General features: G+C 32.1%; 2 protein-coding genes across 2 annotated transcripts in view; both read left to right on the top strand.

Moving 5' to 3' along the window:
• The first annotated feature begins 225 nt into the window (after window positions 1–225).
• On the top strand, window positions 226–14,986 carry LOC139486759 (protein mono-ADP-ribosyltransferase PARP15-like). The gene is made up of 10 exons (XM_071271698.1): window positions 226–481; window positions 4,312–4,539; window positions 5,285–5,506; window positions 6,003–6,042; window positions 7,509–7,606; window positions 9,241–9,486; window positions 9,900–10,130; window positions 10,987–11,023; window positions 11,342–11,920; window positions 12,691–14,986. Exons 1-10 carry the CDS (start codon window positions 308–310, stop codon window positions 12,927–12,929), a joined length of 2,094 nt encoding a protein of 697 aa, XP_071127799.1. The 5' UTR covers window positions 226–307; the 3' UTR covers window positions 12,930–14,986.
• Window positions 14,611–22,719, top strand: part of LOC139486768 (uncharacterized) — a 41,314-nt gene continuing 33,205 nt past the window's right edge. Inside the window, exon 1 of the mRNA XM_071271705.1 lies at window positions 14,611–14,929. Coding sequence (XP_071127806.1) covers window positions 14,878–14,929 — 52 coding nt within the window. The 5' untranslated portion in view covers window positions 14,611–14,877. The remainder of the gene's footprint in view (window positions 14,930–22,719) is intronic.

Raw genomic sequence — 22,719 nt, forward strand, 5'->3', positions numbered from 1 at the left:
TTTTAATGGCGAATGCGTAAGAAGACCCCACAATCATACTTCCTGATGACAAAGATATGAAAACGTTTGAATTCCTTTAATTGGGTCCTTTTACAAAAATAGAAATAGAAAAACCAAAATATTTCCGGGATATTTGTAGAAATACATGATTATATACATGATATTCTTCCTTTTCTATAGCAAAACTGATACTTTGATAAAAATCAAATAAATTGTAGTGTTTGTCATTGTTGCTCTTTGTGTCAAAGATATCTTTAAACCATTCATTACAGTCACATTCATTACCAATTACCGGTGTATCTTTGTAATGTCTGGTAGTTCGCAACCCAATACTACAAATGTTAAAGGACCATCACAAACAGCCAGCGCTGCTAGTAGTACAAGAGGAAATCGACATAAACAAAGACAAAAGAAACAGAGATTTGTTCAGATAGGAAATATAGCTCTTAGTGTTATAAAAGGGGACATAATACAACAAACGGTATGATTGTACTACTACATAGAATAACCTTTTGATTGGAATGTTTTTTTTCCAAATTTAATTCATTGATTATTATTTGAAAAAATGTTTTTCGTTCGCTTTTATACATCAAGAAAGAAATGCTGACTTTGTTTAATTTACCATTTTCTGCATACAAAAATGCCAGTAGATTTACCAAGTCAGGAATATGACAGTTGATACAACGTGTCCATTCGTTTGATGTGTTTGAGCTTTTTATTTTGCCATTTAATTACGAACTTTCCGTTTTTAATTTTTCTCGGTGTTCAGTATTTTTGATATTTAATTAAATTTGAGTGCATTTCTTTCTAACCAAAATATTTTGTAACCGTTGTGTGGCGTTTGTTATCGTTTGCTAAACGCTACAAAAGTAGAAACAAATACATTGTTTATTCAGTGTTTACTGACCCTGAACTTTCAATACTGATGCCCATGTCGTTGGCAAACAGACTTATTACGCGGATATAATTAAATGCGGTTCCTTCAACCAACATAGTAATAAATCTCAAGACTTTACACCGTTTTTTTCTATTTTATATGTATGAAAGTTAGTTGCCTATAATTAAGATTATTACTAACAGTGTTTCGGAATGTTTTGCTTAAAGCATGGGTCCCTTTTCAAAAGTGTCCAAATGATTGCATTGATTTAACAAGATATTCTTTTATATTTTTCTTACGTTTATACGATATCATAGGCACTAGGAACTAGGGCGAAAATTTCACTTCAATGTTTACTTATAATTTTACTAAAATTCTTAGTTGAAGTTAAAAAACATGTGTACCGGTCATACTAACAAACGATGAACGACAAACTGTAGACGCATTTTTAGCGAGTGCATTTTGTTAGATAAAGCATATGTTTTTTACGAAGATTAATAAGTAGCTTAAATACATAAACATTCCGTAAATAAGGGTAGATGTACGTTTAGATACATTCAGCTATATGATATGGAGCATGTTGAACCCCGCCACATTCTGCATACATGTATATGTGCTTGTTCCAAGTCAGGAGCCTGTAGTTCAGTGATTGTCGTTTGTTGATGTGTTACATATTTGTTTTTCGTTCATTTTTTGTACATACATTAGGCCGTTAATTTCGTCGTTTGAATTGTTGTACATTTGTCATTTGAGGGCATTTTATAGCCAACTAAGCGATATTGGCTTTGTTCATAGTTGAAGGCCGTACAGTGACCTATAGTTGTTAATTTCTGTGTCGTTTGGTCTATTGTGGGGTCTGAGAGTTGTCTCATTGGCAATCATACCACATCTTTTTTTTATATTTACAAACCAATGGGACAAAGTTCGGCATATTTAGTACACGTACTGTGGAGAGTTGTCTCAGCGGCAATCATACCACAGCTACTTTTTTTTATATATATATAGGGTGCATTTCTTTCTAACACAAACGATGCAAACGACTAAGCGCGCTCATGTTTTGATCATTTGTTTCTAACATACGTTTGCAAAGTTTACATACACTTTGACAAACTATGCAATCGCTAAAGATGCGTCAACAGTTTGTCGTTCGTCGTTTGTTAGTTCAAACGCTACATTTGTTTCTAACTTGAACTTGATGAAACGATATATTTTTTCTACGTTTGTAAAAAATTTGTTTACCAACAACAGGTGCATGCATAATTGAAGGTTCATACAGGGTCAGTAAAGACTTATTAAACGTTGTATTTGTTTCTATTTTCGTAGCGTTTAGAAAACAACAACAAACGCCACACGACGTTTACAAAATTTTGGTTAGAACGAAATGCAGCCATAGTGAGATTGAACTAGATTATAAGTAGTTTTAACTCATTAACATTTTGTAAATTAGGGTAGATATACGTTTAAGTACATGCAGCTATGTGATGTGTAGCATTTTAAACCCCATCTTCTTTTTTATATATATATTGAAATTGAAATAAATATGCAAATTTTAGTAGAGAAAGACGACAAAAAGACCAACAATTCTAAAAAACACTATATAACTGAAGACTAGCGGTGACCTAAGAGGCTCCGAAAGAAAAAGCATGTCCGGCTTCTTTTAGTTATAACACATTTTATATGGATTAATACTTGAAATTAAGTCATGAAGAACTGGGTCACTTGTGTGAGAAGATTCAGGGATAACTTAGTAAAATTTGGAATAGTAAAAAATATGTCAGTATTGAACATTTATAAGAGTGATATTAAACTGCGTCTTCAAGATGAGATTATACAAAGTTCGTTGACTGAAAGAAACAAATTTTTCAGAAGAGTTTCGTGTGGGAAAAAAAATCGGGTTTATCTATTGAATTACAACCGGAATCAAATTTGCAAATTACACACTTTAAAAACCAAATTTCCAATCGAAACAGGGAAGAAAAGAAGTATATAAAAACTGTCCACATTTGTTGGCTATGAAGTAATTTATCTATGTTAACATCTCATTGTTATAAAACAAATATATCCCAAGATAGTACACTCAATATCTCACAAAATATAAGATCGCTTTATATTTTTTACTGAAAAAAAATATTAACGGATAGTATCTGGGTTTTTTTTGTAATTATTTATTCCCTCTAATGATTTACAAGTATCATCGTTTGTTTAAATTTATAATATAAGTTTCACAATATGCTTCCTCCTTATAATTTGTGACAGTTACTGTTTTTTTTAATTAGTATTTCTCCTATACAACTTTTGATTATTGAAAAAAACGTCTACATACATATTGAATCGGAGAAATGTGATTAGTTTACGTTTCACATATTTGTATGTACATTTGTTTAGGGACTTTCCGTTTTGAATTATCTCGCATTGTCCGCTATTTTTGTTATTTTACTTTCTACTATACTCAAGTTTATGATTATTTGCCTCCTGTAAATTTACATGTACAACTGTGATCTTAATGAAAAAAGTTTCGAAGTGTTGATGGTGTTTTTGATATTATGATCATCTAGGTGTCATTGAAATATTATCACAGAACTTAGAATCTCATATTTTGGGTTATTTTTGCGTCTTGTTATGGTTGCAGTTTTGGCCTGATATGGGACAATTAGGTAGTTTCTATATTCATTTTTCGCGTTTCACAGCCTTGTGCAATGCATGACCAAAGACATGGTTTCCTAGTGTAAATATCCCAAAAATATTAGACACACGAAAAAACAAGGTATATTTTTGGCCCCCTATTTTCGCATTTTTCAAATTCTGTTTTTGAAAGCTACTTATAATGTTAAAATATTCCCTGATGCTTGAAGTTTGTTTGGATGAACTTCAAAATCACTAATTTTAGCAGCTGGGTGAGGTGAGGAGGTAAAATTTCTGTTATAATTCAAATTCTGTTATTATTATTTATTTTTTTGTGTGTTTCGTACAACAATTTTTTAGTTTTTAAGGGCCTGCGCCAACCTTACCCAGGATGCTTTTGATATTCCAATGTCATTAGCACTGTGTTTGCTGTCTTAATCGCCGTAATTTTTTCTAGGACACGTAGGCGCACCCCATTAAATTTTAAGAAGCAATGACCAAAAATCGCAAGTTTGCCTTCTTTTGGCGTTTTTAGTGCTCTTTTACCCCCCTCATCACACCCATTTTTCTGAAATTAATAATTTTGAAGTTCATTCAAACAAACTTCAAACCTAAGAGAATATTTTAACGTAATAAGTAGCTTTCCAAAACTGAATTTGATAAATGAGAAAATAGGGGGGGGGGGGGGGGCAAAATGGGCCTTATCGTATATATACGTACTTTGTACTTTCCCAAAACGATATTTTTTTGGGACTTTAATTATAAAAACTAACAATTTGTTAACCTGGTTAAACATTATTTTGTAATTTCAGACTGACGTATTAGTCAATAGCGCAGTACCAGATTTAGATCTGAGTAAAGGAAGAGCATCAAAAGCTTTGGTAGACGCTGCAGGAACAAGCTTACAATCAGAATGCACGAATCAATATCCGTCTGGTATCAACAGCAAGACGGTGGCAATAACTGGTCCAGGCAATCTTCATTGTAAGGCAATATTTCATGTGACATTGCCAAGATGGAAAGCTCAGGGAGACGAAAAGGTAGTTTAACACTTTCTTGTCAGCATTGGTTTAATGTATAATTTGTTCTCCTTTTATTTGTAAATCAGTTACCGGTTTTTGTATTCAGTACTCTGTGTAATTTTTTTTTCTCCCAAACATCTTTTATTATAAAGTAAGAAGTGACTCACATGTTATTTCGACATGATTTAGAGTGTTTTAAAAGGATTTCCTGTTGTTCAGAAAATAAAATTTTGTAATTCTAAAATAAGAAGATTTATATATTTATGATTACCAGACTCTTTCCACCAAACATCAAAGAATAAGGATGAAGAGAACTATATCTCACTGCATGCCTTCAACAATAAATAAAAATCTTGAAAGCGTGTCGTAAAAGGCCCCTACACGACATCATGTTGATACTAAAGTAATATTCAAACTCATGAGATGAAGACTAACTCACAACTTAATAACAAAAAGAAAAGAGAAAACTCTACAAAGCACAACTGGAACCCAGGAAGATACAATTTTGCCGATTGTGCTCCGTATATGTGACAAAAATTCAAATGCGAAAACCAACGTCCTAATCAATACTAAAATAATACACGAATAACAAATACGGACACATATCTATATTAAGAATGATGCAGAATTAGTTTTAAATGTCAGCGCTTATTCATTTCCTAATTGCTTGAAATCTACTTCTTGATATTTGAAAAAAAAGTATTTCTTTACGCGTCCAAAAGCTAAAATGCCAGAATTTGTTCACTTGCTTTATATTTTTCAGAACATAGATCTAGTTGTACGTAACTGCTTGGAAGAAGCGAGCAAACAGAAATTCACATCGATATCTTTTCCTGCACTGGGAACAGGATTCCTGAAATACCCACCAAGAACTGTTATTGCTTCAATGTTCCAAACTGTTGAAGATTTTACGAAGAAGACTCCTAATTCTACGGTCAAAGTTGTGAACTGTATCGTTTATACAGAGGACGATGGTACATATAAGGTACACTAAACAATATACACAGAAACTCTCGGCTATATTAAATAAATTTTGCCCGTTTGTCAGACATGATTTGTAATACTTATTATTTTCTATCATATTATAGACACTATTGGATATGTACAGATTTTAATAAGCGTGCATGTTACTTTTCAAAAATATATTAAGTACATGTAGATCTATATAGATCTATGTTGAAATGAACAAGACTTGAACCCTCAATGAATGATACATATGAATATTTTATCTTATGGTTGTACAGGTTCGAAAAAACTTGTTTACATAGTTTTGCCATTTAAATAAATGATTCTTTAAATGTGCTATTTTAAAAAATAGGTGAAATTTGAACTTAATTGCAAGATTTTACAAAAGACGTTTTAGGATTTTTCAGTTCATTTAGATGTTGTCTCTTTTACGTATTATCATATTACTTTTTGTTCATATCTTACTTTTAATAAAATATAATACAATAGTCGTGATTCAAAACTTACTTTTTCAGGAGTTTCAAGAAGAAGCAATAGCAAAGGCAACTAGTAAAGGTAAAATCAGTATAATTTTAAATTATATTTGCCAATTTGTTATTCACTTAATAATATCCCTTACAAAAAAATAAACAAAATTTGTCTATTTTCATATTTTGCTATGTTTATACAGAAAAAAAACCATTGTTGAGTGACTACAAGAACGACAATGTACAAGGCCATTGAATTAGAACAAGAAGATACCGTTATAAAATATATACATTAATTAAGGAATGACTGTAATATTTTTTCCGTCTATGAAGAAATAACATCAAAATGGGTGCACACTAAATAACCCAGAGTAAATCATGAAAAAACGTTGATGACGCCACAGTCACATGACAAAATTTATGTCTATGAGCTGATAAACAAAATGACGTCAGCCAATCAGAAGACACGTTACATCCAATATAAGTTATTGGAACATAAAATGGGTAACTGGGATAGTCGTGGTCGTTTTCTTGTTTAAAAATTCACAAGACTAATGATGGATAAAAAAGACGGAACATTTCTTATTCCGAATGAAATTTTCCAGCATTTACATTAGTATAATCTAACGAGATAAAGTATGAATTCCAATGAGAAACGAATCCAACAGACTACAAATGAATCAGAGTTAAGCATTCACGCGGCCTTCAACAATGAGTAAACCCCAAATCATATAGTCCGGTATAACAAAGAGTTCTTCATGGAAAATATAAAAAATAAATATGACAGACCGAAACCAATGAAAACCACTGAATGACAGACTCAATACTTAGGTTATGTATATACAATGTGGCGGAACTAAACATGTTAGTGTGCGCTTAATCTTTCTCCAACCTAGAACAGGGATGTAACATAAGAACAAACTGTAAAGTTCAGTTACAAATGGTTGACTCATCAGATTGGCACGAAGCACACAAAATAACTAGCAAATAAGACAACAGTAAAAAAAAACGACCAAGGAGTACTAACAGTTACTGAAGCCAGTACAAAATGCAATATCAAATAATTATCAAATAATGTTCTCCCAGAATATAACATCACTGATAAAGGTAACAGTTGTAAAATTCTGTTCAATAGTCATCAATCGATTTAGAAAAAAAACAAGTCCAGGTTACAAACAAAAACGAGGGAAACACATCAACTATAAGAGGAAAACAACGGGATAACAGAAATAATGAACTGCTACAAAACAAGCGCCAACATACATACTAACACGCCATTTTATTGTAGAATATAGAAAAGTAGTATCTGTAATACAGTTAAAGGGTATGTTTTCAAGTGAGAAAATTGTACATAGCACAAAAGGGTCATAACTTTTTGATGGCGACAACAATATATTGAATAGAATGAGTTTTTATAATAAAGCCAAATTATGACTTGTAGATGTGTAAATATTCACTGCTTCATTTTCTCATACTGTTTTTGTGTATATATATTTCATTGGTCATCTTTTCAATTTATAAACTATTGCCTTCTTCTACATTTCAATTTCAAAGGTCTCAAAGAAATAGATATGGTAAACCGAAATTCTCTAGATGCAACCATTGGAAGTATTAGTGTTAACATTACAGTAGGGTCTATCATAACTGAAAAAGTAAGAATAGAAAGGAGTAGGTCCGGTAAGGGCCGATTTTGACCTCAAATTTTAGGTTCATCTGACGAAAGATTTTGGACACTTTTTAAACACTTTTAAAGTGTCTATTTCAGTTGTCTCAATTAGTTTAATATGTGAAAGATTTTAACTGATGTAGTCATTAAAAATACTCCGATTCAAGCTTAAATATAAAAAATCTATCAAATATGCCAAAAATTTTCACTTTTCAGCTGTTTTTTGTCAAAAATGAAAGTGGCCGCATCCGTGTTCCTTCTCAACCTTTATATATATGTTATGTATTATCATCAAATACAACTTACATTTCAACATTAAGAATGAACACAAATGCGGCCACTTTCATTAAAGACTGAAACCGTCTAAAATTTAACTAAAATGCTAAAATTTTGAAGATTTCAGTAATTTAGCATGACTTAATGATGTTAGTACACGATATATGTGCATTGTATTGCCAAAAACAGCCAAGATTTTTGAAGCAGAAGCATTCTACTTTATAAATAACTAAAGGTTTACATTTTAACAGCTTTATAAAACTGCTATATTTTGGGGCCAAAAAGGGGTCTTACTGGACCTACTCATTTCTAAAACGACGATGCTTGCAATATATTTAAGTGACCACACTATCGATATTGATTGATACTGTGGATTCATTAATATTTGTTGGATACAAATTCTAGTGGATTTCGTGAGAACAGGTGAACTACGAAATTGAATCTTCAACAAATGACAAATTTTCTATAGGCTTGTATGCTGACTTCAGAAAAACCACGAAATTAGGTATCCACGAGCATGCAAGTTTTCCGTAATCCAAGAAAACTGATAACCAAGATGATTAACGAATATACAGTAGTTGGTACTGAAAGCAATTTTTGATATTCTTGGCCAAATTGTGGTGCCCAGTTTTTAAATGGACGGAGTATCTTCAGTGAACCACCGACCAAAGGCAGGAAATCTACCATGTCAATTGAGATAGGAGTAGAATACACCTGTCAAAATCGGGGAACTCAAAACTTCAGCGTTGACAAAAAGTTATTACTGTAAAAAATATATTAGACAAATTGGTCAACGAAACCCCACGTCATTTATATCATACCAGGATATAACTGTACTTCAAAAAGTCATGTAGCTCACAATATCATGTTATTTTATCTATAGACAAAACTTATCAAAAATACCAGGCTCATTATTTTGTGTGCTCCATATATACTGGGATTCTAGTTTAGGAACATGCACATAAGAAATGTTTGAGATTTTAAACATATATAGTTTTCTCAACATGAATTTTTATAAGATTACCAGATGAATATTACTTTAACTCAAAAGATCAATTTGCAAATATGTTTTCCATTGTCTTAATTTTTAGAAAACATTAGTTTTTTTTCGTTTGAGATGTTTTACAATAGTTGTTTCAGGGCATTTTACAGCTGACGATACGGTTTGGGCTTCTCTAATTGTGAACGGCCGTACGGTATTAACTTCTATATAATGATGTCTCTGGTGGAATGGTCTCTCCATGTCAATTATACCACATCTTCTAATTTTTATATTTCCTAATATTGTTGTAAGAAAACACACATATTATATATCAAATTTTTGGTACTTACGTTGTTTCGTAGGCTGACGTGATTGTCAATAGTTGTCCGTCTGATATGAGACTTGATACAAGACCAGGATTATCAAAGGTTATGTATGATGCTGCAGGAAATGGATTAAAGACGGAAATTGACAAAAACTATCCAAATGGTATAAAAGTTGGGGACCTTGCTGTAACTGGCGGCCATTCACTACATTGTAAAAAACTCTATCATGGGTGCTTGACATCTTTCTTTGCAAAGAGGGAAAGTGGGATGCTTCCAGAGACGGTTTGTACCTTTAACTTTAGAATTAAGATCAGTGAAATTATAAGACGATTATTGTAAAACATTCATTTAAATGTAATTAATGTTTGACTTTAGCCAATTGATTTTCATTCAAAACAGATGTATTGAAAACTGCAGTTAAATGGACCTCTGATAATATTTTTATGAAATGTCTTCTGAATATACATGACTTCTTTTTATTATACTTCCACCTAATTTTATTGAACGGGACATTTTTTTCCTTTTTCAATCTGTAAGGAAAGCATTCCATGTATTTGTGAATTTCGATAATCGATTAGGCAATCCTTGGAGTGTAGATCAGTTGAATTTGTTAATAATTTGTAAGAACACAGTATTGGAACAATAATTCATATTTCACTTTTCAAATACCATATGGCACTTTTATGTTTTACTAGGTTCTAGAAAATTTTGTGACTAAATGCCTAGTCGAAGCTAATAAGTATTCTGTCAAAAGCATAGTTTTCCCAGCGCTGGGAACAGGCTTTTTGAAGTTTCCACCCAAAACTGCTGCTTCGAATGTAATAAAGGCTATTAGAGACTTCCAGACGAATAATGCACAGTCATCTGTTAAGACGGTTAAGATTGTTATTTTTGGTGGAACAAACGATTGGACCTCCATTGAGCAGGTACTTGCATTTTATTATTGCTTTATTGAATGTAAATCGAGAAGATAGACCATTTGGTTGAATAAATGTTTTGTGTATTAATCTCCTTTAATAGCATGAACCATGACGATATGTATGTTCATCCTCTGTCAGTTTAGGAAGATATTTATTTCTTTTTGTATTAAGAAAATAGATTAAAAAATGCTTATTTGTACATTTTCTTGTTATGAAGAATTATATAATTGTTAATTTCGGTGTCATTTAGTAACTTTTTTATAAGGATTGTCTCATTGGCAATCATTCTGCATTTTTGTTTTATCTACAATGTACATATATTTGATATGAATATAGTTATCTAACATACCAGATTATAATTTAGTACGCCAGACGCGCGTTTCGTCAACATAAGACTCGTCAGTGAAGCCATATCAAAATATTTATAAAGCCATACAAGTACAAAGTTGAAGAGCATTGAGAATCCAAAATTCCAAAAACGTTGTACCAAATACGGCTAAGGTAATCTATACCTGGGATAATAAAATCCTTAGTTTTTTGAAAAATTCAAAGTGTTGTAAACAGGAAATTTATAAAAATTACCACATTATTGATATTCATGTCAACAACGAAGTGTTGACTACTGGGCTGGTGATACCCTCGGGAACGAAACGTCCACCAGCAGTGGCATCGATACTATTTGCAGCACACATAGCATGCACCAAAAAAAAAGCAGTAAACTTCAGCGTTTTGGAACAAGCATATGAAAATTGAAATGAAATTAAAGATGCAGACTATATCTCGTACCAGTTTTATTAGTTGTTAAAATAATACAATTTTTTATTGTACTGTTATGTTTAATTTTTATTTTTTTTGTTTGCAGGCATACGTGTTAGAATTAAATTCAACAGGACAAGGAGGTGAACTGGTTTTATTAATCTATTGATAATCTTTCTAACTTCAATGCCTTTGAAATATCTTACATAAAATGGAAAATGATATAGTTTACTATAAATTTACGGAGGCATTCGTATACTATTGTTTAAATGTCTGTTATTATTACAAGAGGGTCGTCTAGGGAAATGTGTATATATATGCAAACAATCTACTGCATTATTATCCTTATTGATGTTTGCATAATTAGATATTATAATTAATGGGTAATTTTTCATTTCTTATATACGTATGGTCGCAACTTGCCTAATGCAACGATTTTGATGTGTTGTTTTAATTTCCAGCTACTGCAAGTGCAGCTCCAGCGCCACAAACAATACCAGGACGGGGAACAAGGGCTTACCTTGCTCATAGATATCAAGAAGAACCAAGACCACCACCATATTGGACGCACTTCAAGAGTAACCAAACTATAAAGGACTGGAATACTTCACAAAAAGGCAGTCACTGCAAAGTTACCAGTGTTGATACAAAAACATACCAATCGATTGCAAAGGCTTTCAAGAGTACAGGAGGATCAACCATAGTGAAAATAGAAAGAATCGAGAATATATTACTATATGAGAAGTATATCCAGGAGTGTCAAAGAACATTTCGTAAGGCGTATGTTACTCAACTTTGTACTCCCCTCCAAAATGTGAAAAAGTCATCTGGTCCTGGACTCACAGTCAAATACCTAGATCAAGAAATGACTAAACACTTACACGAGGAAATCAATGAGTTATATTTGTTTCACGGGACTAAAGTAAATGCAGTTGATGTGATCATACAACAGGGTCTAGACAGTCGGCTGGCGTCATCGGGACTGTTAGGTACAGGAGTTTACACTGCCGAAACGGCATCAAAATCTGCAGGCTATACAGGTATTAGGTTTGGAGATTTACGTTTAAGACATTTGTTTTCCTGCCAAATATTCTGAGTCAATTCTCGGAAATCACAATTGAATATTTGTCTAAAGTAAGCTGGGCTTACTATTATTCGTGCTTTAGATATTTTATTTGTTCATAGGGGTCTTTTAGGGTTACTGTAAAATGCCCAAAGGAGTAGTAGGTTCAAGTTTAAATAAATATCGAGTAATAATTTTGTAGACAAATTTTAAACACTTATGCTCGTTTTCCTCGTAGAAAATTTAATAGATATATGTTTTTCTTTATACACAGAAAGGAAACTAGTTATTCATATCCAGCTGAATAATTGTAATACACACAAACAACTGTATTGAGCAGTCGAGATTGGCAAAAAACCGGACATTATAATGATCATTTGTTATTGTACACTTAATCTTTTTAAGTTTCAACCGTCAATGAACTAGATCATAAGTCGAAGCTTTACATCTGTTTTTATCTAACCAATAAATTTCTGATTCGTCATGTCCTGACAATTATTCAACGATTGAAGTCGTCTACAACAAAGGGTATTTGATTCTCTTCTTACAAAATAAAAACTTTCGATCACTTATTTTAACCACTATCACTTATTCAATTGTGCCTGTAATAAGTCAAGACTATGACAGTTGTTATCCATTTGAATTCGTTTGATGTATTTTATCTTTTGATTTTGGCTTTTGATTACGAACTATCCATGTTGAATTTTCCTCGGAGTATTTGTGATGTTTCTTTTATATTCATTTTAGATCAAAATAAAAATGGAGAAAGTAAAATGTTTCTGATGAGAGTTTGTTTAGGAGATATTTTCATTACAACTCAGATGACGAAGTTCAGACGACCGCCATGTATGAAGTGCTACGATGAAACTTGTATAAAACACCCAGAACTCTTTGATTCGGTGGTTGCAGAATTTGGAAGTAGAAGAGAATTTGTAGTTTACGATAGAGTCAAATGCTATCCTGAATATATTATAACATACAAATGATCAAATATCATTTTATACATTTTGTTTGATTAATCCCGAAGACTTGTGAGAAATGTTGATGTCTTATTTCCAATTTTTAAAAGACAATTTAGAATATATTGTATTTTCTTATCTATTGATTTATCTGCATGATCTGAGTCAAAATGTTTACTTTTGAAATGCAAGAATGTATTTTTAAACTTTTTTTTAAAATACTTATTGTCCATACGTTTGTATTGGGATAACCCCCATCCTCCCTTAAAAAAATTACATTCAACAAAAAGGTAGAAAATAAGGCATATTTAAGGCATAGTAGCTTTCCAACGTTTGTTTTATGTTTTAGATTTCAAACGAAATGCTCATTGGAAGTAGTAAAATTGGTACCGTTATATGTTATTGGAATATTTGACTTAGAATTGTCATTTTACACAAATATGTTGGCAAAGTAAGGTGTAGGCAAATTTTACACTCACAAATACATTAACCAAATTTAAATATTTGTGTTAATAGCTAGTATTCAAAGGTACCAGGATTATAATTTAGTACGCCAGACGCGCGTTTCGTCTACATAAGACTCATCAGTCACGCTCATATAAAAAAATTAGAAAGCCAAACAAATACGAAATTGAAGAGCATTGATGATCCTAAATTTTAAAAAAGTTGTGCCAAATACGGCTTAAGTAATCTATGCCTAAGAAAATCATTAGTTTAAAAAAAGAATTCAAAGTATGAGACGCGTTGTATCATATATCATTTTGTATTAAGCATTGGCTCATGTCGAAATATTATCGTCAAAGGCGCTGAACTTTCTATGTTGACATTAAAGATCATATGCATAGATTAACTGTTAGTATAATAAATATTTTACATAATTCTTAGTTGGAAAATTATTTCATGTTAAGAGTCCTCAGTGCTCTGAAACCTCGTCCTTAATGTGAATTTTATCCGAGCATCACTGTTTTGTATTAAATGCAAGTAGTTTGTAGCCATATAGAAATTTAACCTTTTATTGTTAACTATGCGGTATAGGTTTTGCTCATTAACGTGGGCCAAACGGTGACCTAGGCTAAAGTTGTAATTACCTGTCGTTTTAGATAAAGGTAAGGTAAAATTAGTTTATCGCTGCTCATAAATCAATTAAGAGAAAACAAGAGAAAAACAGTGAAGTGTAGAAAACAATTGTCGGAGGGAGTTTGCACCTTCGTGTTTATATTGTCAAACTCGATAATGAGTTTTTTTAGGAAGAGTTGTTATAATCATGCCAGCACCGACGTACTGACTATCGAGTTTTTAATACCAACGGGGACTTGGTAGTTGACCAGATTTATAACAAAACAAGAACACGTCTTCTTTTGAAGGTGCACTATTGGTGTTCGAATTTTCAAAATGTTCGGTATGTCAAAACAATTTTAAATTTCTGAATATTTGTCCAATATATATAGGGTTATAACATATACACTCTTGAAAATATGTTCTTCAGTATGACCTTGCTTGCCAGTGATTTTTTATAGTTAAAATTTGTTTCGTTTACCCGGAGAATAATGCATCCTTATGAAGTTTGTCATTCTGATTTCAGATGTATTTATTTTAAATTGTTGTACCATCTTGGTAACTTATAAGTTTAGTAAATCATTGTGTAACTAGCGTTTATTCAGATATTTCCTTAATTAGTTTAATTATGTCAGTGAGATTTTAAACATCCGTCAAATGCTTAAAAGTATGAGGTAATTTTATATAATTGCGTTCTTTGTTTTACGAATGTGTGTCAATTAATTATTGTAGAAATCTTATGAACAAGTTCAATCGATTTTTGATTAATAGCAAGTTCATCTTATATATATTTTATGCAAATAAGCATTGAAAAGTAAACAGTTTGATATGCATATCATCAAATCATTTGATAAAAGTGTCAACGATAAACGCAATTACCATATAGGACAGTTAGCTAGGCTGAGCATCGAACATCGGTATGAAGGCACTACAGTTTCTGTTTTGCTCGGTCCATGTATTTTCTATTGCAGGTAAGTTAATTAGTTATTTAATTAATTATTACCCACAAATAAAAAAAATAAAATAAAGCATTTTATGTTCAATTTATTTTGTTCTATCATCATTATCAATGTTTTCCTTGGTGAAAGAAGCTGCGAATTTACATCCTTTTGATTGTTCAATTAACTCCAAAAATTGTGTCCCGAATGACCGAGCAATACTACTCCATCTGAAATTACGAAAAGTAAAAACTAATTTTAATAATTCTAGTCAGTTGCTATCAAATTCATTACTTAATATGTGGATTTTAGTATTGTTCCAGTCATTTTAATCTAAACATCATTTGAAAATCCCGAATATTACATTATTTAGTCATGTTAAGTCTTTCAGTCCATTTTGACTTATTCAATGCAGTAAATATAGTACTGTTCATTTAATTCACTTGAAGTTTTTTCAGTCCTTTTCAGTAGATTTTCACACATGCTGTAAAATAGCTTTCCGTATTTGTCTAAAGTAAGGCATCTGTAGATCAGTGGTGTCAGTTGGTTCATATATGTTAATTTTAGTTTCCGTAAATTGTGACGGGCTGCTTTTTCTCGTTGGAACTCTTTCAAATTGTTCACTTTTTAGCAGATTTTACGATTTTACGGGAGGTCTATAATTGCTTCTTTCCTCTTAATTTGAATACATAGATGTGTTATTGACAATCATACCATAACTCTTTATTTTTGTACTTATTATAATTTGTATAAAAAATTGTATTTTGACTTCGTTGACCTTTCAAAAACTGCATCTAAGAATTAAAATGTGTACAAAATTGAAATAAAATTCACTAAGAGTAGTTATCAAAGGTACTAGGATTAGGTAGACGCGCGTTTCGTCTACAATAGACTCATCAGTGACGCTCAGATAAAAATAGTTATAAAGCCAAACAAGTACAAAGTTGAAGAGCATTGACGACCCAATATTAAAAAAAGTTGTGCCACGTACGACTAAGGTAATCTCTGTCTGGATAACTTGTATAAAGATTTAAAGTATGGATTGTGTTATAACACATTGACACGCCATAAATCCTTTAACCATTTTGTATGTATCTATACAAAGTTAAGAACCTGTTGGTCAGTGGTTTTCATTGATTGATGCATTATATATTTGATTTTGGTTTAATGTTTTATCATTTGTCTTTCGAACAAGTTCACATGTAATAATTTCTCATAACCGAGGACAAAACTGACTGAATTGTCCCTCTAGCTATTGACTTTCCAAGTTGTCTTTAATATATCTCATCAAATAGGTCAAATAATACACCAGTCATTGCCTGTCTGACCAGATTAATGTCACTCTGATTGATATATCATGTTTTATAGACTTGTCTTTAGGCAAAGTCGTCTTGTACTTCGGCATAGCCGGATGTATTTTAAGTTTGTAAAGAGTTCAAGTATGGCGTCACCAGTGGCAAAATACATTTATTTACCTCAACTTAACCTTTAAAATTGAGAATTGAAATGAAGCATGTGTCAAAGAGACAACAACCTAACCATAGAACAAACAACAGCAGAAGGTCACCAATAGGTCTTCAAGCAGCGACAATTCCGGCACTCGGAGGCGTCCTTCAGCTGGCCCCCAAACAAATATTTATACTAGTTCAGTGATAATGAACGGCATACTAAACTCCAAATTGTACACAAGAAACTAAAATTAAAAAAAAAAACAAAGGCCAGAGGCTCCTGACTTGGGACAGGCACAAACATGCGGCGGGGTTAAACATGTTTATGAGATCTCAACCCTCCCTCTTTACCTCTAGCCAATGTAAAAAAGTAAACGCATAACATTACGCACATTAAAATTCAGTTCAAGAGAAGTATGAGTCTGATGTCAGAAGATGTAACCAAAGAAAATAAACAAAATGACAATAATACATAAATAACAACAGACTACTAGCAGTTAACTGACATGCCAGCTCTAGACTTCAATTTAACTGATTGAAAGATTATATCATCATCATATGAGTATCAGGCACAATCCTTCCCGTTAGGGGATTAGTATCATATCATCATAACATATATACGAGAAGAACATAACCCGTGTCATGCCAACAACTGTTTTTTTTTGTTTTTTTTTTTTAAAATAAATGTGTTTAGTTCCAATGCAAAGACCATATAAGTTAATCAATATTAACGCCAAAATATGCAATCTTCAATGACCTGACAAGTATATTCAAAGGTTTTGTTAGCTTCTGAGGTGAATACTGACATTTTTGTGCTTTATAAAGAGTATTTCCATAAAAAAATGGATGTGAAATACCTGAACGTATAAGAAGTCTGCATGTTGAGTTATATTTACGAATGATGTCCTTATACCGATGATAAAATTTATTTGTACGAAACAGGATGAGTTAGCTCATTATTGCATGCCCTTTATTACATAATCTATATACAATTTGAGAAAAGAAGTGTGATTTAGTATGATATCGCTCAAAAAAATGAAACCAACACGTTAAAAACAATGTCATGTGTCTGAAGCAATTTTCTGGATTAACCTTTATCAGGTTAGCTGAAAGCCGAGCCTATAGGTCACCGTACGGCCTTCAACAATGAGCACAGCCCATACCGCATAGTTAGCTATAAAATGCCATGAAATGACAATGTAAAACAATTCAAACTAGAAAATCTAATACCAAAGTACTCACAATTGAGATTCGTACGTCCGCATCTATTTTCATGATTTGCTTTAATCAGGAATGCTCAGCCCCGAATATTTGAAAGGTAAGGATTTATAGGACACATCTATGAGTGGCCGTTCGTGTCATTGGCGGTATGAACATACCGTATGAAATTTTCAACGCGTTGGTTTTTATTCAACGCGTTGGTTCCTATTTTCAACGCGTTGGTTTTGACTTTCAACGCGTTGGTTTTTATTTTTAACGCGTTGGTTTTTATTATCAACGCCTTGGTTTTTATTATCAACGCGTTGGTTTTCATTTCATTGCGTTGGTTTTACTTTCAACGCGTTGGTTTTCACTTTCAACGCGTTGGTTCGTACTTCATACGGTATGAAAAACCAACGTGTTGGTTTTCAATTTCCTACCGTAAGTTTTCCACTTCTGTCTACTAATCAACATCCTTGTAACAAAGTACAATCTTGTCAACCGTTCGGACGGACTCCAGATTGTTGTTATGTTTGGTGGGGTAATAAATATTATCCGTTGTTGAAGATAATTACTGACTTGCATCATTGCTACACGTAGGGGAGACCTGGAGCGATATTTAGATCGATTCTAGGAAATGGTGAATTATTGCAGCCGCATTAACAGATACAATGGATGATGATACATCAAAAAATGTTCAAGGAATGTACACATATTTAGGGTTAATAAAAACTACATGATAGGTCTTGATAGTCTGAGTTCTCGTCAAAGCTAACATTCAAACAGTACCCACTACAAAGAAAACTATTTAGTTGGAAAACAAATAAAACATGATGGATAAAATGAATTAAATATAATTCCACCTGGCAGACCAATTATATCACAGTGTGGTTCTGTAACTGAACTTATAGGTCAATACGTTGACTATTTTCGAATACCAATAGTTCAAAATCAGTCTACATATATAAAAGATACTACATCGTTTATTAATATCATTGAGAAATTAAGACCTATGGCAAACAGCCTTTTGGTTTCGTATGATATAACACAGATGTTTACCAATCTACCTAAAGAAGCGTTATTGAGTGCGGTTGAACGAGCCTATGACAGTTTTGACAAATCAAACTTCAAAGTCGATGCTCCGCCAGTCAATGTATTAATACATTTGTTGAGAATCATTCTAGAAAACATTGTATTTGAATTTGATGGGAAAATTTACATACAAATAATAGGTACGGCAATTGGTGCGGTTCCTTCACCGGAAATCTGTGACATACTTATGTTCGAAATAATGATTTAAATTATTTCTGCATTTCAATATAAAGACAAAATATCCTATCATGGCAGATATAGAGTCGATGGATTTATAGTATATGATGGAACATCAGATGAAATTATAGATTTTTGTCGTCTAGCAAATAATGATAACCCCTTATTGAAGTTCACCTATAAAATCAAAAACGATAAAATGTCGTTCTTGGATGTTGATGTAATTAAAGGTCAAAGATTTACAACATATGGCATTCTTGACCTCGAAATACTTTTTAATGATACAAATTCTTATCTGTTTCTGCAGAGAAATAGCTGTCACTCACAGCATGTATTCAGAGGATTTATTAAAGGTGAAGCAATACGGCAAATTAGAAATACAAGTGACCATAACAAATTAATAAACAATCTAACTAATTTCAAAGTGAAATTATTAGATAGGGGCTATGATAACATGGAAATAGATGATTGTATTACTGATGCTTTATCAATTGACCGTACTGATTTATTACAACAAAACAAAACTTAAGAGAAGCAAAGTGTTTTGATAACTAAATATAATAATCCATATATACCATACGTAAAATAAAGATTTATTACAGTTCGACGAAGACTGTGTACAAATATTCAATACAGCACCAATAGTTGCGTATAGCATACATAAAAGTATTGGAGATCTGCTTAGTAGATCAAAGTTAAAGACTTTAACATAATATTGACAGTTGGACCCGGATGATGGCAGATCTGTCATAATAACTAGATCTATTGTAGAAGAATTAAAATATAAATATATCAATATAAACATGAATAATTTTCATATTTGATTATATTCAAATAATGCATCTTAAAATGACCATCCCAAGCTTAACTGCCGAAACACGAAATTAAAAGTGTCGGGTCCTATCATGCACTATGGGATGCGTGGTTGCATGGGTGTTTTATTATAACAAAATCCACTCCATCTATGTAATTTTTGTGTGTTTAACGTTAATCACTATTACAAGTACCATACCAGCAATGTTTTGTTGCACCTTTCATCACCAAATCATCCATAATTTACGTTTTAATACAAGTTACTATTTTATATCTCAGACTTACTAGAGTTAGTTAAAACAAATAATTTAAAAGTTATTGTTTGTATAGCACACTACTATAGTGTATTAATACATATGGGAAATAAGTTTGTCCTCAAGTGAGATTGATTAATCAGTATGTAGACAAGGTTATCTATAAATAGAATAAACAGATAACCTGATCCTATGCTATCTCAAGAAAACTCCGGAGGCTCTCCGAATAGTGAGATGACGACCAGATATTTTTAGAAAATACTTTGTAACAAACATTTTGATTGTTTGGCAAAAGTACAAAACTTACGGTATGGAATGAAAAACGTACAGTATGGAAATACCGTATGAATTACGAATCAACGCGTTGAAAGTAAAACCAACGCGTTGAAAGTTAAAACCAACGCGTTGAAAGTAAAAACCAACGCGTTGATAGTAAAAATCAACGCGTTGAAAGTAAATACCAACGCGTTGATAATAAAAACCAAAGCGTTGAAAATTTCATACGGTATGTTCATACCGCCAATGACACGAATGGCCACTCATACACATCAACAGTTGAGCTTAATGACCAAGAAGGATATAAAAATAGCCAAACCATCTAAGGAAAACTGTGACTGAAGAATTTTGCACCTTCGTATCTTTTATTGTCTAAACTCGAGAACGAAAATCTTTAGAAAGGGTTTTTATAATCATTCTAGCACCGACGTATTGACTAAATGATTAAGTAACCAACATGACTTGAAAATTGCAAAAATGCATTCAAGAATTTAAACAACACGTTATAAATATCATGCATACAAAACTAAGTAGTTTTCTAGATTTACCTTCATCATGAACCCTCAATGCGGAGTATTTGAAAGCCAGGGATGGATAATTTAAACTTGATGAACTATTTAACAATTAACAAAATAATGTTCAATTAGGTATTGTAAAATAACAATGCAACGTTATCTTATGAATAAACATTTTAAAATGGTAAAGAAAGAATGCCCCCCACCCTTTATTATTACCTACTTTTTACCTAACTTTTCAAATTTCAAATCCGGTATTATGAATGGAACGTGTAATGTACTACTCAATTCAAATTTGTATTTTCAAAAACAATACGAAGTAGAAAATCACTACACAATTGTCGAAATGAACAATCAAATCCAGATGTCAAATATATGACTTTACAATGCAAAGTGTGGTTAGTACAATTCAAATACAAAAGAACAACTATCTTTGTACAAAGAAGATCCGAATTATTTTTAAATTTAATATTTCAATGATACCATTTCAAACACGAATTCGATTGTAAAAAAATGGGAATGATAGATTCCTAGATAGACAGTCCAAGAGTAGGGATACCGACTCAGTGTTGTTAAGTTAACGTGCGATCCCGATTTAAATGAAAACTATATATACGATGCTAGAACTACATCTGGTAAACTTGGGCGAAGAAACATCAATATATGTTGTCCTTATATGAAATTTTTAAATCTTAAAAAATCAACCTAACTTCGTGATATTGTAAAAACTTGAAGTTTTTTATAATTCATTTACTAAAACTTTTCTAAAATTGTCCGTTTATAAATTTTGAAATTATTAAGAAACTAAGATTTCAACTCCCTCAGGCAAAGTTGACTTTATTGTTATGCGTTTACTTTTCTACATTGGCTAGAGGTATAGGGGGGGGGGTTTGAGATCTCATAAACATGTGTAACCCCGCCGCAATTTTGCGCCTGTCCTAAGTCAGGAGCCTCTGGCCTTTATTAGTCTTTATATGATTTTTTATTTTAGTTTCTTGTGTATAATTCGGAGTTTAGTATGACGTCCATTATCACTGTACTAGTATACATATTTTTTAAGGAGCCAGCTGAAGGACGCCTCCGGGTGCGGGAGTTTCTCGATACATTGAAGACCCATTGGTGGCCTTCGGCTGTTGTTTGCTCTATGGTCGGGTTGTTGTCGCTTTGACACATTCCCCATTTCCTTTCTCAATTTTATTTAGATGAATTTGGCTATTTATTTTAGGTATTTTTGTTATGTAGCTCTTCAATGGTTTTGGTACTTATACCTCTTTGGATTTCAAATGTTTGGCTGTGAGCGTTCCTGATGAAGGTAAATCCAGAAAGCGCTTCGGACGCAAGAAATTATTAAACGTATTGTTTTCAATTTTTTACTCAAAATGTTGGTATCTATGCATCATTCAACTCATTTGTATTATCGAGATACTTGTAACTGTTATTAGACAATATATGTAGACATTCAGACATCAATGCTCTTAAACCTTGTACTTGTTTGGCTTTTTAAATATTTTGATATGAGCATCACTGATGAGTCTTATGTAGACGAAACTCGCGTCTGGCGTACAAAATTATAATCCTGGTACCTTTGATAACTATTGAAGTAAGACATCAACACTCATGTCGTATGTTTAGAAGAAAAATTCCTAGTAACAATTATGTCAGCATGCGGCATTTGAACGTTTTAACATTTCTGTTGTCGTTTTGTTTCTGGTATTCCATTAAAACAATCGGGAGCACATAAACGCGAAAAAGCGAAACCGTTTTCATTTATGTTATGTTTTTAAATTTTTTAAAATTTGAATGTTCTCCTGATGTTTTTGTCGAAAATGTTTTCTTAAAAGTATCTTGATGTTATTAGATATATATATATAAAAAAAAAGATAATGCCAGTGCAATCGTTACAAGAAAAAAAATGACTGACATATTTTCAGAATTTTATTTATATTTGACAAAAGTCAAAGATTAAAAATTAGGACTCATTTCCACTAAATAAACATGAAAAGTGTTTTAGAGCATATTATAATGTAAAGAATACAAATGCTGAAAAA

This window comes from Mytilus edulis, chromosome 8 (genome assembly GCF_963676685.1).
Source record: "Mytilus edulis chromosome 8, xbMytEdul2.2, whole genome shotgun sequence".
NCBI classification, from domain to species: Eukaryota; Metazoa; Mollusca; class Bivalvia; order Mytilida; family Mytilidae; genus Mytilus; species Mytilus edulis.